At 42.5% G+C, this 16,231-nt stretch overlaps 1 protein-coding gene across 3 annotated transcripts in view; it reads left to right on the forward strand.

The window, feature by feature from the left end:
* PAMR1 (peptidase domain containing associated with muscle regeneration 1) overlaps window positions 1-16,231 on the forward strand; it is a 101,338-nt gene that overhangs the window by 43,014 nt on the left and 42,093 nt on the right. For all 3 annotated transcript variants that reach the window (XM_072619151.1, XM_072619153.1, XM_072619152.1), the window contains exons 4-6: window positions 5,534-5,648; window positions 12,242-12,459; window positions 14,691-14,798. In XM_072619151.1, coding sequence (XP_072475252.1) covers window positions 5,534-5,648; window positions 12,242-12,459; window positions 14,691-14,798 — 441 coding nt within the window. The remainder of the gene's footprint in view (window positions 1-5,533; window positions 5,649-12,241; window positions 12,460-14,690; window positions 14,799-16,231) is intronic.

Here is a 16,231-nt window from a genome sequence, read left to right on the forward strand (position 1 = left end):
ATTTTAAAATGGCTAAACTACTTGTGGGTCTAGACATCCCTGTAGGGAAAATGGTGGAGGGGTATCTCTGTAAGTGTCTCATCTTCAGCCTGCATCTCCCAGCAGTCAGTGCTAAGTCAAGTGCATGGCCTCTATGGTAAGACATTTTAGCCTGTCTCTGAAAGGGGAGGGCATATCACTACTTAGCAGACTATGCTGGGCTGAATCTGTCCATCTGTAGGATAGAGGAAGCTTCTAGCCAGTGTACAATCTTCCTACTGCTTCCTCAGGCTTGATTGTTAATTAGGGTCCCCGGACACCTCCATTTCTTGTGGTAGCATTTCTCCAGATGAAATCCAGTTTTCTAAGACACAGATGTCATGTTCTACTCTCCACTCTCCTCTGAGAATGTAAACCCTAAGGCACAGTGCTTAGTTTTTGTCTTTGGGCTGGAGGAGGGCGCAAGTGCAGAGCCTTGAACACAGTGGGTGCTTGATAACTGCTTGATGAATAAATCCTTGGATTAGGCTCTCCTTAACATAGAGTGTCCACAAGACTTTGTGGGTTGTAGAACTCAAACTTTGTTCCTCTGTGTCTTACGAAGGAACTCCTGGATTGGGGGAAAAAATACAAAACAAGGATGGAGACTGACTTTTTCTTTAAATTCCACTCAGTCTAACTAACTTTCTCTTCTAAAAATTCCCAGGGGTAGTGGTTTTTTCCCCTTTTCTTTTTGAGAAGAAAGATGTAAAAAATACTCTGAAGAAGTGTGTTGTGTCTCTCTGTCTTCCTTTTTTTCCCATCTAAAGGAAGACAGAGTCAAAATCTTGCCGATTGCTGTGGGTGTAAACTTATGTTGGGAACCTTTCCAGAACTATTGTTGTCTGGGAAATGGGATGAGATGAGCACTTTTTAATTTGTATAGGGGAGGGAAGATGTTGGGCTCCCCCTCTTCTTTGGAAATGGAGGATGTGTCCAGGATGGAAGAGCATGGGGAGTTTGTCCTTCTCACTCCAGAAAGCCTCCCCCCTTTCTATATCAAATGATCATTAGTAAATCTGAGCATGTCCTCCAAGGCACTTATCCAAGAGTTCTCTTCAGACTCAGGACCACCTGCTTGGTTGGCCACTGGTACTTCCTTGGCAAGGACACACAGGCTGTTTTCACTGTTCAGCTCTCAACAGAAAGGTGGTTAGTATGCCCTCCGCCTCCATGTTCAGAGCTCCCCAAACTCCTGACCTTCCCCGTCCCTTGAAGAGGGGAGGAAGGTACAAACAGAACTAAAGAAGCCCCGTTGTCCAAAATAAAAATAAAAGAGAGACTCTCTCTGAGTGAATCCACCCTCCCACACATACACATACATACCTCGTGGTCTGCACCATCCAATACCCTCTTGCATCCAGTCCACTTCCAAGAAGTAGCTTCTTTGTCTCAGATTGCTTGGAAGCTGCCACCAATCCTGGGGTCAGGTTTTGCCCTCCCTTTCGGTATGGGAAGGAAGATTGTGGTAGGCTCCAGAATCAGGGCTGCATCTTAATGGCATGGGCAGGGGCAGTGGTATTATGGGAGAAAGAATGCCAGATTTAGAGTCAGAGAGCTTTGGTTTGACTGTTCTCCCACCTCCTCCCAGCTTCCACTCATTCTGATTCATTTCCAAGCTTGGGGTCATTTTCAACTCCACACTCTGCTTCAGCTCCCACCTCCAATAAGCTGGCATATCTTAGAGATTCTACTCCCACAGCATTTCTCATCTGTTCCCTTTTTTCTATTTCCATGGCCCCTGCCCTAATGTAGAATTTAGTTGGAAGGGACCTCAGTGGCCAACAAGTTCAACACATACTTTAAAAGAATGCCTGTGATGACACACTCAACAAGTAATTGTCCAGGCTCTGCTTAAACATAGCCAGCAAGAGGGAACTCACCAAACCCATTCTATTCTTGGACCTGATATCAAACCTGTATTTACCTCTTTGCCTCATTCCCTCTTGTCTGGACTTTTGGACTGAGGGGAGCAAAGAGGTTTCTGGATGATGTAGCTTTTTATCTCGGAAGACCAAGGTGAAAAATAACCACAACTCCTAAGGAATAAAGCAATTTCAATCAGAGAGGGCACATCAAAGGTTATGTAGCCCAATCCCCCCATTTTACAAATGAGGAAACTGAGGGCCAGAGAGACTAAATGAGATTCCCAAGATTGTACAAAGAGGCAAGTAGAAGTATCAGGATTTGACCCCTGGTCCTCTGACTGCAAGTCTGGCTCTTTCCCCATGTCCCTATGTCTAGTAGGTTTGTAGAGAGAGCTGGGGTTTGTGGACTTGAGGTCTGGTAGAGCTGCCAGCTTCTAAGGAGGGCAAATGTGTCTGAGAAGCATTTTTCTTGTTTTGTTCCTCGTGTGGCATCTCATTTCACAAGCCCCACAATAGACAGGGGAGGAATGATGAATGTGACTTTTCCAGGGAGAGGAATGAAAATGAGTTTTGTTTTTAATGACGAGGTTTACTGAAGACTGTCCCTTGGGGAGGGAAATATTGCTTCTTCTATGCATGTATTGGATGGTGAGAGACGCGGTATTGACTGGTTCATAAAATCCTAAATGAAACTCGCTACCCTGATTTCATTTTTCTCTGTACCTTGATTTCCTCTTCTGCAAAAGAAGGGATCATGAGAGCAGAGATAATATTTGTACCTTCCTCACAGTATTGTTGGGAGGATCAAATGACGAGAGATGAAGTGTCTTAATCATAAAACAGTCAGGAGGTCAATGTCACTGGATTGAAGAGTACGTGGTAGAGAGTAAGGCCTAAGAAGACTGGGACGGGGTGGGGGGGTGCGGGGAGGGAAGGGACCGAGTTATGAAGAACTCTGAATGCTAAGCAAAGGATTTTGCATTTGCTCCTGGAGGCAAAAGGGAGCTGGTGGACTTTATAGCATAGAGAGTGACATGGTTGGACTTGTGTTTGAGGAAAATCACTGGGAATGGAGGATGCATTGGAGTGGGAAGAGAGAGACAGGCAGACCCCCACCAGCAACATCCCAGGTGTAAAGTGATGAGGGCCTGCACTAGAATGGAGATAGAGTCAGAGGAGAGAAAAAGGACCATATATCCAAGATCTTTCCCAACTTCTAATCCCATGACTACTTCATTATCTTGTGTGACTGGGGAAAACTCATCCATCTCCATTTTGCGTATGAGTAGTTATGTGCAGTAGTCTCATCTGTGATGATGCTCCAGTTCTACTACAATTTATTTGTTGAATTATGCAGGACATTTTGAGATTTATCTCTCCAGAATGGGGATTTGTTTTTCTGTAAATTTTAGAAGAATAGTAAGCTTCTGTTGTCTGTAACTCTAGACACTAAGTCATGTCTGACTGGGCATTTGGTGGGTTTTTTTTAATCTCTAGGTCAGGTTAGTACACTGTACACCACTTATTAATTTATTTTTAGTTTTCAACATTCATTTTTATAAGATTTTGAGTTCTAAATTTCCCTGCCCCACTCCTCCCTCCCCAAGACAGCATGCAGTCTGAGACAGGCTATACAGGTATGATCATATTATACATATTTCCACATTAGTTATGATGTGAAAGAAAAATCAGAACAAAAGGGAAAAACCATGAGGAAGAAAAATAACAACAATGAAGAGAAAATAGTATGCTTCCCTCTGCATTCAGACTCCATGGCTCTTTCTCTGGATGTGGAAAGCAGTTTCCATCAAGAGTCTTTTGGAATCATCTTAGATTGTTGCATCTCTCAGAAAAGCTAAAGCTAACAAATTCGGTCATTGAACAATGTGGCTGTTACTGTTACAATGTGGCTGTTACTGTTACAATGTGGCTGTTGCTGTTACTGTTACAATGTGGCTGCTGCTGTTACTGTTACAATGTGGCTGTTACTGTTACAATGTTGCTGTTACTGTTACAATGTTCTGGTTCTGCTCACTTCACTCAGCATCAGTTCATGTAAGTCTTTCCAGGTTTTTCTGAAGTCTGCCTGTTCACTATTTCTTATGGAACTATAGACTTCCTTTACATTCATATACCACCTGTTCAGCCATTCCCCAATTGATGGATATCCCCTCAATTTTTAATTCTTTGCCACCACAAAATGTGCACCATTTACGATGCCAGCCCCCAGATGTATGAGCTGGACAAGTCACCTATTCCTGTTATGCAGAAGAAAAAAACTGAGGCTCTGAGAGGTTCAGAATACTCACATCATCTATCAAATGTAAACAACCTAAAGTGAATATTATGACCATGATGCTGCTGTTGATTATATATTGTGGTCTGCAAGTAGAGACTTTTGGGTTTAGATACAGCAGCTGCTAAGTTTCTAGAGAAGGCCTCAGTGTTCATACTGCCCTCCACCCTGGGGAGGCCATACATCTGGAGGATTCTCTTATACAGTGTGTGGCAGATTCTAAGAAGGATATTGGCAAACAGGTGTGCATTCAGGTGAGAGGGGGGAAAGATGATGAGGCCATAGGGACCATATCATCTTTGAGCTGAAGAATCTGGAGATGGTTAACCTAGGAAAGGCTTGGGGATAAGGAAGGAAAGGGGGATGATGTTATCTTAAAGTAGCTAAAGGATTGTCCAGTGGGGGAGAAATGGCATTTCCTTTGGTCCCAGAAGGAAGAGTTAAGGCCATTAGGTGAAAGTTACAAGGATACTGTTTTTAACTCACCATAAGGTTGGGGGGGGGGGGGAAGTAGACCTAATAGCTCTTCCAAAGTGGAGTAGTGGGTTGCAGCTGTAATTTGTGGGTTGTCTATGATTGGATGTCAACAAGTGAAGCTGGATCACTATTCATCAGGGATGATATGGAAAGGATTGTTGTTCTGGTATGGATGGACCTAGATGCCCTCTGAGGTCCCTTCCAAACATGACAAAGGAGGAAGGAAATTAAACACCTACAACATGCCGAACACTTTACAAATATTTTCTCATTCGAGACTCACAACATCCCAAAGATATAGGTACTATTGTTATCCCCAGTTTACAGCTGAGGAAACTGAGGCAAACATAGGTCAAGTGACTTGCCCAAGGTTACATAGCTAGTAATTATCTGAGGTAGGATTTGAACTCAGGTATTCTGATTCTAAACCTAGCACTCTATACTGTATTACCTAGCTGCCTCTAGGCAAAGCATGGTAGAGTAAGAAAGGCCTTAGATCTGAGGTCCAGCTCTGCCACTTAAAGGCTGGGTGATGTTGATCAAGTGACCTAACCTTCCTAAGATTTAATTAATTTCCTTGTCTGTAAAATAAGAGGGTTAAATTAAATAACCTTTAAGATTCTAGCTTCAAATCCTAAGATTCCATTTACCAACTCTATCTATGACTTTGGATAAGTTATTCATCCCCATTTTGCAGATGGGGAAACTGAAACTCAGAAGGGTTCATAGTATTTCCACTACTTACCTCTCAAGGAAAGAGCTTTTTAATGTGAATTGAGATGACTCTACTTCTCTTCCTCATTCTACTCTGCTTTCCTACAAATAACTTACCTATGGCTCTTCACCTTATATAATTTCTATATTCTCTTTCCAGGGTGTGGCCAAGTCCTGCGAGTCCCCAAAGGACAGATTCTACTGGAAAGTTATCCCCTGAATGCTCACTGTGAGTGGACCATTCACGCCAAACCTGGATTCATCATCCAGCTAAGGTATGAAGTCAGGGGAAAATTTCTGAAACCCAAAGATCCAGAGAAGCAATCGATGGCCAAGGAGAAGTGAATCCTGAGCCTGGGGACCCCAGGGAATGAACTGTTCCCACTAGGATCTTAACAACTACAGAAGATAATATATATTGAGCCCTCCTCATTCCCTATGACTTTATGGCTTAAACCCTGGTTTCAACTTGCCTTGGCATCAGTCCTCTGATTTCAATAGTCACAGCTTCTCATGATAAAACATGTTTTGGAGGATTTTCTCACTCTCTCCCTCTCCCCCAGGAAACTTGAGAACCTGCAAGCCTTGTCACCCCCAGTAGATGGAGACCAGCTTCCCACCTGTGAAGTGCAGTTCGTAATAGTACAGAGGAGAGTTTTATTAAAAAGGGAAAGAAACAAAGTGGAAATTAAGGAAGGAGCCACTATTATTGATTATTATAACACTGGTGATGACAGTGACTGACATTTAAATTTTGCAAAGCAGTTAACCTCCATTATCTAGTTTGATTTTCATAATAGACTAGGCAAATTCTATTATTATACACCTTTCACAGAGGAGGATATTGAGGCTTGGAAAGGTGACATTGCTTGCTTAGGGTCATGTATCTGGTAGGTATGTGAGGCAGTATTTAAAATCCATGTCTTCTTAACTTCAGGTCCTATTTGCTCTATCTATTTGCTGTAACAGTAATAATGATAACTAGCATTTTTAATAGTACTTTAGGGTTTGCAAAGTGCTCTACCAAATGATTGAATTTTGTCCTTGGGGAGTAGGTGCTATTATTATTCTTATTTTACAGAACAGGAAACTGAGTCAGACAGAGGTTAAATGACTTGTGCAGGGTTACACAGCCTGTTAGTGTCTGAGGTTGGATTTGAACTCAAGTCTTCCTGACTATACTATCAGTATAGTGCTATACAGTCTCTATGTCATGCTCTCCAGTATCACAATTCTGTGTACAAGAGCTCACCTACAAGAAGCTGTTCTTTATGAGCCCTGTCTCAGATTCATGTTGCCTGTCATTCAACAAGGGGAGATGAATGGGGATTGAGGGAGAAGGAAAGTTCATGTCTTTGGTACCATTTCTCTGTTACTCCTCTGTGTCTCTGTCTGTCTCTTTCTGTCTGTCTCTCTGTCTCTACCTCTCTCCCTCTGTCTCTCTCTGTCTCTCTCTGTCTCTCCCTCTCTCTCCCTCCCTCTCCCTCTCTCTCTCTCTCTCTCCCTCTCTCTCTCTCTCTCTCTCTCTCTCTCTCTCTCTCTCTCTCTCTCTCTCTCTCTCTTTCTCTCTCTCTCTCTCTCTCCCCCTCCCTCCCTCTCTGATTCTGTCTCTTTTTCTCTCTCTATCTTTCTGTTTTTCTCTGTCTCTATCTCCTTCCCACTCCTCATGGTTTGGTTGGGGCAGCTAGGTGGTGCAGTGGATAGAGCACCAGTGCAGGAGTCAGGAGGACCTGAGTTCAAATCTCACCTCAGACACTTGACACTCACTAGCTGTGTGACCTTGGGCAAGTCATTCAACCCCAAATGCCTCATCCTGGGTCATCTCCCATCATCCTAATGAATATCTGGTCATTGTATTCAGATGGCTCTGGAGGAGAAGTGAGGCTGGTGACCTGTGCAGCCCTCCCTCACTCAAAACAACGTCAAGTGCAAGTCATGTCATTATTTCTCTGAAGGCATGGTCTTCTTCAGGCAAGGAAGGATGAACACACACATGGTTTGCTACCATAGATACCAAGTCTCCAGTTTCTTAGGCCAGGATAAGTTTCTGTAGTCATCCATTTTTCCTATGCCTCTTCTCCGTTTCAAGATATGGGCAAAACTCTGTTTCCTGGGTTCTCTCTAGGAAGGATGATGGTCTGTGCCTTGGAATAAGCATCCATCTAATAGGTAAAGCAGATCCTGTTAGCATAGTGCAGTTAAAAAAGGGAAACTGCATTTGGAGTCAGAAGATTTGGGTTCAAATCCTACCTCAGCCACTTAATGGTTTTGTGATTTTAGACAAATCATTTATTTCACTGGGCCCCTGTTGCTTCGTTTTTAAAGTATGGGGGAGTCAGACTAACTTCCTCCTTCCGAATGGCCTCCTTCTGAAATCTCTCCCACCTTTTAATCTTGGGTCCCATGATCCTGCCTCATTCACTTAATCATCATCCTGGAAGTCCTTGGCTTTTCACCTCACTATACTGAGTTGGTGTAGGGGTGGAAGTTTAGGTCAGGGACCAGGCATGGGTGTGGTATAGGGTGGGGGAAGCTGGCTCAGGCCACAGGAGGCTGGGCTGCCCAGTGCCAGAGCCCAAGTCTGCTAGGTGATAATAAGGGCAAATGTTTAAAACCACACATCCACGTATCACCAACCTAAGAGGCCAAGACGAATGGACCCAGCAATGCTCTGTGCTTCAGCTTCTCTGGTATTTGAGAAGACCAGGTCTTCTAATTCCACATCCTATGCTCCTTCCATTGCAATACACTGTTCAGTCTAATGACATGGAAGTATGATACCAACATCTAGAGCATGATCAAGTGAATCTAAGTCAATAAACATTTATGAATGTGCACTATGCTAAGCCTTGGTGTAGACAGGTAAATATTATTTTCATTGTCTCGGGCTCAAGGACTGAAGGTATGGAAGCTTGGCTCTTGTTGACTAAAGAACAGGTGCAGAAGTGGCATAATTCTCTGTCTCTTTTTAGAGAGCTAGAATAGCCATGCTTGCAGAACATAGGTAGCAAATGCTGTCTCTGTGTATGTGTGTGTGTGTGTACACATATAGGTGTGTAGCTGAGAGAGCACCTCTCCATCTTCATTAATGACTGCAATATTGCCAGCCCTTGCCAAAAGCAAATCAGTCTTCCCCTGGCTGCACCTCCTTTGGGAACCCAACACCGCAGGCCTGGGTTGATACATGCGTCTTGGGGCTCCTAGGTTATTTATCTTCTTCCAGGAGTCTTCACCTCCATTTTTTTGTTGTTCTGTAATAGATGATGTCTCTGCTCCCAGGCTGCTAACATGTCTCAGGGAGGACAGGGGGATAGCTGGAGTGGCCCAAGCCTCCATTACTTTCATTCGTGGTGGCTTCTCCATATACCTCTTAAGTCTCATTTTGGTTTTGTAGATATGTGTCTCCAAATCCCATAAAGAGCAGATGGGACCATTCTCACTGTGCAGCAAGGCAGCTGTCTCAGAAGGATTTCTGTTCCAGTTCTAAATTGAGCAAAAGGGATGGAGCCTTCATCAGAGAGGACCTTTAGTTGCTGGCTGTTCGCCAAGATTTAGGCTTTTCCCCACTCTTGCCCAAGTACTGTATGGCTTGCGCCCTGCCCCCTTTGATCATGTAGCCAGTCACAACACAACTGCAGCTTTGAATCCTCTGATATCCCTCATGTTCTAACTGTTGGCTTTCTGTGAAAAACATAGTTGAAGTTGTTCTACACTGCACCTTGCTTAGTCTGATGCAGTTAAAGAAAGCAAGAAGATGCTACATATGATGACTAGTAGTGATTAGTGGTCTGGTTGAGATGAGAGGGCATGCATGGAATCATGGAAAGAAAACTGACTTTGAAGATAAGAATTCTGGGTTCAAGTCCTCTGATATTTAGTAGCTATGTGTGGGAATGGGTCTCAACTAATTGGGAATGAAATTACTATAAGTGAGATATTTTTTCTCTCTCTCATAGCATTGTAGTGGGGAAAGCATTTTGTACCTGATAAGTGATGGGAGCTACCATGTTTGGTGATGTAGGTGATGAGAGCTGACCTTTATTTAACACTTTATGTGCCTTGCCTCATTTTATCCTCACATAAACCATGTAAAGAAAGTACCCCAGACACCATTATCCTCTTTTTTTAACAAATGAAGAACTTGAAGCTCAGGTTGTTATCCATGGTGACTTACCCCTGGTCACACAGCTAATAAGTATTAGTTCAGGATTCAAACCCAAATCTTTCTGACATCAAGTCCAAATCTAGCTCTCAACTCTCATATTATTCTACCTCTCTAGGGTGCCTGTACTATGAGGTCATTGTAAAAAGATTGAGAGAAAGAGCTCTGGTTCTATAGTCAAGAACTGAGCCTAGATCTTCTGATTCCCATGCTTATTTGCTATGTACAACTTAGAGCTAGTCATTCAGCCTTTATGAGTCTCAATTTCCTCATTTCTCATCAAATTTTAAGTGCTAAATACAAGAACAGTAATGATAATCACCATATTATTTTTATTGGTCTAGACCTGTGATCCATTGGCATAGTCTACTCCTACTGAGGAATTTTCTCAACTAGCTGTAATAGCTAATGTTTACATAGCTCTTTGAGGTTTGTTGAACTTTACACATCAGTGTCTTATTGTCTCTGTGATGAGTGTATGTTTGTGTTAAGGTGGTGGCGATGGTGCTGGTAGAGATGTTGCATGCAGAACTCTGCACCATTTCTACAGATCCCAAGTGAGATAGGTAAGGATTTGTCTGATTTATAGGAATGGGCAAGGGGAGAACTGTGACAAAGAAGTCTGACAGTAGTTGTTGACCTTGGCCATGGAGTTTTCTGACCCATTGAAAGATGGTGGAAACTATATGGAATCTCTCTATATATTATCCCCTGTACAGAACTTTCCCTCTACACACCTGAGAGGTAGAAGAACAGTATATTTTGAGTGTCAAGAGATCCACATTATAGACTGGACACAACCATGAGATAACTGTGTACTAATCCTTTACCTTCTCTTCACCTGATATTCCTCCTCTGTAAAAATGAGGGGGTTAAATGAGTCCCAGGGTTACACTGAGCTCCAAACTCTTCCATACTTTTTATCCCCTGTGGCAGAAATGTTTACAGACAGAACTGATACTCTGCCTTCCAGTCAGTGACTTTAATCTACTCTGTTCCTTAAGAATCCTCAGAAGCTTTAAGTGGTGAACATTAAAAGCTTCTATCTTGAAGTCTGGCAACCTTCTGAGTATGGAAGTTTCTGTCTCTTGTCAGGTCGGTCCCTTTAGTCTCTCTCCCCCAACCCCAAGTGGCTGTCTCTTCTTTATGTAGCTATGAAATAGATATGTCCTCTTTCTAGATGCTTCTATTCCCATTAACCTAGCTCCTGGTGGTGTACATAGAAGCAGGAACTTCACTGATGGCTTCCAGTGTTTTTTCTCAATCTGTGATTCTTAGATTCTCTGAAAAAGCATAGAAAGAGGTCTGGATTTTTGATTCAGAGAACATGGGTCTGAGTTCAGGCTCTGCTGGTCAGCACCCTCGTGCTCATGGTCCCTCTCTCTTCTTCAGCTTCCTTATTTATGAGATGAAAGAACTAGGGGAGGCAATATAGTGCAGTAACAATGCTAGACTTGGTGTCAGAACTCAGGTTCAAATCCCGGCTCTGACACTGAGTACTTAACGTGACCTTGGATGACTTCTCTTGAACCTCTCAACTTTCATCTTTCTAACTCTAAAATAAAGGGGTTGGCCTAGATAGAGGTTTCAAACACTTGACCAGTACCTGAAACAGATTAAAATGTGATTGGGAAATATTTAATAAAACAAGCACAAATACAATCATGTTCATTTGTTTCAGTCATGTCTGACTGTTGGTGACCCCATTTGGGGTTTTCTTGGCAAAGATAGTGGAGTGGTTTGTCATTTCCTTCTCCAGCTCATTTTGCAGATGAGGAAACTGAGGCAAGCAGGGTTAAGTGACTTGCCCACAGTCACACAGCTGGTAGGTATCTGAGGTCAGATTTCAAATCAGGAAGAGTCTTCCTGACTTCAGGCGTGGCACTCTATCCACTGAGCCACCTAGCTGCCCCAGCAAATACAATAGAACATTTAATATATGTGTGTATGTATGTATGTATATATATATATATATATATATATATATGCATGTGTATATGTATATATGTATGTGTATATGTAGATAGATATGTAACAAAATGATAATACATATTATATATCTGCATGTATTATATATAGATTATATGTATAATACATAACTATCTCTATGATAGATAGATGATAGATAGATGGATAGACACATCATGTTGATATGTGGTTTTGAAAGTTGATTTTGCTGCCTGTAAGGAACCTTAAGCATAGTTTACTTGCTCTGTTTCTCTTTGAGGTTGACATCACTGGTCTAAATGACCTTTAAGACCCCTTAATACCTCATCTCCTGCTTTTGAATTAGACACACTGCCCCCTCATTTCCATCTCTTAGAATTTCCTTTAAGATTCAGCTCAAATGCTACTATCATGGAAGCTTTCCTGATCTCCCTAGCTGTCAGCATCCTACTACTCATTGTGGGGGAAGATCACCTTTTATATATTTTGTCTTTATCATGTGTGTACTTATATACATACATGCTATCTCCTCAGGAAAATGAAGATTCTTGAAAGTAGGGACTGTTTTTTTCTGGTTTTGAATCCCAGGGACTAGGGCAATCCCTGGACAATTATGGGCACTGAATAAGTACCCGTCAGTGGGTAAATCTATGTTCCTGTGACTACTTACTATTGAAGCCTCATGAACCTATAAATCCCCTGGTCCTGTTCAATGTTGCCTCCAGTGTCATCTTCTCCCCTTCCTGTAATTGCTTCCAGATTTGTTATGTTAAGCCTGGAATTTGACTACATGTGCCAGTATGACTATGTTGAGGTCCGGGATGGGGACAACAGTGACAGCAGGATAATCAAACGCTTCTGTGGGAATGAGCGGCCAGCCCCCATTCAAAGCACTGGGTCATCCCTCCACATCCTCTTCCAGTCAGACGGCTCTAAGAACTTTGATGGATTCCATGCCATCTTTGAAGAGATTACAGGTAAAGAGAATTAAAATGAACATGGCATTTTATAGTTGTACCCCAAACAAATTTCTCCCTGAATACCTTCCTTCCCTTTTCTCGGCCTCATTAAAATGTCTCATGCTGTGTTGTCAACAGCAACCTAAGTAAGCACGGAAAACGATTGCTTAGCTCATCAGTGAGAAAGAAAAGCTCCCCAAGTACCAGTGCTGATTGATCCCACCATTAGCGCTGGCTTCGAATAAGTCCCACCTAGGAACTTACACTCAGGTCACATTATCAGAGTTTCATAGTAAGTATTCCATAAGAGGGAGAGGAGGTGGCAGAGGGTCTTCCCCTTCTTCGCCCCTGTTTCTCTTTCATCATTCCCTCAAATCTAGATCAGTCAAAGGATCTGGGGATGTTTAACCTCAAGCAGAGTCAGTCAACCAGCATTTATTAGACACTATATGCCAAGCATTGTGCTAAGTACCAGAGATATAAAGGCAAACACACCATCTCTGCCCTTGAGAAGCCCCACATTTTAATGAAGGTGACAATGTGTGAAAAGTTGTACATGTAGGTAAGATATGAGCTGTGAGACTGGAAAGTAATCTCACATGGAAGACATTAATATGGGGAGGGGGTAAGTGTATGGACTCAGAAAAGTTCCGTGCAGAACGTAAAATTGGAGCATAGTCTTGAAGGAAGCCAGGAAAGCCAGAAGGTAGGGGCAAGTCAGGAGAACATTCTAGATAGATTTAAGGGTTACATGGGAGTTGAAAGGAACCTAATTGTCCATCTATTCCATGAGTACCCAAAACAAGGATCTCCTCTACAGCATACTTGGCCAGTGGTCATCCATGTTTTGGTTGAACACTTCCCATGAGGCAGCAACGACTACCTCCAGAGGCAACCTGCTTCACTACACAGTGCTAATCATTAGGAATTTCTTCTTTTCATCAAAGCCAACTTTACTTCTCCAACTGCTTTCCATTGCTCCTCGTTCAACTTACTTGGGCCAAGATAATTACATCTAATTCTTCTACCATGTGACAGCCCTCTGTCTTCTCTTCTCCAGGTTTGGCATTCAGAACCCTCTATAACTTCGCCCTTTCCTACCTTTCCACTCTTTTTATATGTTGTGTGGTCCTTTACACTGACCTCCTTGCTGTTATACATTACATATCATCTCCTGATTCTGGTCTTTTTATTGATTGTTCTCCATGCCTAAAATTTTCTCTCTTCATCTCTGCCTCCTAGCTCTCCTGTCTTCCTTTAAGTACCAGCTAAAATTTCACCTACTTCAGGAAGCTTTTCTTAATCTCCTTAATTCTAACCTCCTCTCTGTTGGTTATCTCTATCTTCCTTCCTTCCTTCCTTCCTTCCTTCCTTCCTTCCTTCCTTCCTTCCTTCCTTCCTTCTTGTCTGTCTATCTATCTACATAGCTGTCTACATGTTGTCTCTCCCATCAGACTGTCCTTGAGAACAGGAAAAATCTCTTTCCTTTCTTTGTAATCCTAGCACTTTACAGAGTATTTGGCACATAGTAGGTGTAATAATAAATTTATTGACTGATGGACTCAATATAGTCCCTCCCAGCTGTGATATTTAAAAAGTTGGAAGGATATAATTTCTGGGTCATTTAAATATTTTATTAATAATGCCAGTATGTTTATTATTAAAAGGACGCTCATTTGGCCATCTTTGTCTTAGACCAAAGATCCCTCATGGTGCTGGGCTCACAGTTTATATACCCTTGGAAGAGTAGATATTCCTGAGGGTGGCAATCAACTCTGATTGGTTAACAATTAATGTGAGAATGAATATTATAATGAGGTGGCTGTGCTATATTCCAATGAGGGTTTTGGGGTATATGACTTGGATCACCTAAATCTCAGTCAGAGACTCGTCAATTTTCACATCATCTGTCTGACAAAAGGAAGAATCCACATTTTCTCAGACTTATCTGTGCAAACACAATAAGCAGGGATGTACCCATTAGCCCAAACTTAGAATTTCTTTTATTATCTGATTAAATCTTGCCCTAGGTAAGTCTTTGCCTAACATTGGTTGATTTCTAAGGATGAGAAGTAGAAAAGAGGAAAAACTTGGTTCTCAATACTATAGTTACTAGTATGAGAGAGAAATCATTGTTTCTCTCATATCCAGTGCTTCTAAGAGACAGTTGTAAAACCTGAACCCAGACTCCAGGCATAAGTACGTTACCCAGGTATAAGCACTGGCTTACCCTATCTTTTGTCTTACAGCTTGCTCTTCATCTCCATGTTTCCACGATGGCACATGCCTCCTTGACAATGCTGGATCCTATCGGTGTGCCTGCCTGGCAGGCTACACTGGGAAACACTGTGAAAGTCGTGAGTATGACTCCAGAATCTGATCGTTCAACACCCCATCTTTGAGCAAAGGTGTCACATGGGTGGCAAAGAGTGATAAAAGGGTACTGAATATTCCCAGATCCTAGTCTCAAGGAGTGCTTATACTGAGTGGTACAGGGGAAAGCTAGGTGGTGCTGTGGATAGAGCACTGGGCTTGGAATCAGGAAGACTCATCTTCATGAGTTCAAATATTGTCTCAGACACTTACTGACTGTGTGACCCTGGGCAAGTCACTTAACCCTGTTTGCCTCAGTTTCTCATCTGTAAAGTAAGCTGCAGAAGGCAATGCCAAGAAAACTCTCAAACAGGGTCATGAAGAGTCTGAAGCAACTCAACAACACAGGGGAAAGAGCACTGACTTTGTCGTCATAGGACCTGAGTTCAAATCTCAGTCCTAATGCTTTCTATCTATATGAACTTGGGCAAATCACTAACTTGGCCTGTGCCTCCATTTTCTCATGTATTAAATCATGGAGTTGGTCTGGATGACTTCTGAGATTCCTTCTACCTCTAGTGAGAAGCAGCTCAAAGATACTAAATTCTAAGCTTATTATTATTCTAGATTAAAATTGTAGCTAGTCAATATGGGCCAGAATAGGACCAGAGTGAATCAAATTAAGAGATTAACGGGCATTGACTAAATATGATTTACCATATTGTGTCTAGTACAAAGCGGCAAAAATAAATCTCTGTACTACCCTCAATGAGCTCCCACCCTGTGTGAGGGAAGGAGTGCATTAGGTATATTCCATATGGTAACAGAACAGTTAGAGAATAATACAACAGAAGAGTCAACAGTGGGCAGAGACAGGGGAAGGTAGCTTGAAATAGGGGCAGGTGACATGGGACTAAGCCCCAGACAGAGCTCACCAACATCCTTCTATTTCAACCTTAAAGCCCTCTCTATGCACCTGCTGCCTGACTCATAGCCTGGCTTGTCTATTGAAGCAAGAGAGTTCTCTGGCTGACCCCAAGTTTCTGAGAACGGCTGCTGTTTCACAGTTAACTCCTGTCTGCAAAAGCAAAGAGTTGAGACAAAAGGGTGGAATTCCACCCTAACAAATGCTCCAACTCCCAAGCTGCCTGCTGTTTCTAATTCTCCCTCTGGAAAAGTGAGAAATTCTTCTTCCTTTCTGGCAAAACATTGGGCTGCAGGTCATGGCAGATTCTCACTACCCTTTTCTAGATCCGGACACTAAACATTTTCTCAACTGTATTTTTCCTTCACTTCTCTGAAGGGGAAGCTGCTGAATATAGCACAGAACTGCAGAGCTCATGTCCCCAGCATTAGGATAGGGACTCCTTAGGAACATTAGCAGGAGAGGCAACTGGCTTAATGGCCTCACAGTCAAAAAGCTCAGCCTGCCTCTGATATATTCTGGTTATGTGACCTTGGGCAACTTCACCTCTTG

Source organism: Notamacropus eugenii, chromosome 6 (assembly GCF_028372415.1).
Source record: "Notamacropus eugenii isolate mMacEug1 chromosome 6, mMacEug1.pri_v2, whole genome shotgun sequence".
In the NCBI taxonomy this organism is placed as follows: Eukaryota; Metazoa; Chordata; class Mammalia; order Diprotodontia; family Macropodidae; genus Notamacropus; species Notamacropus eugenii.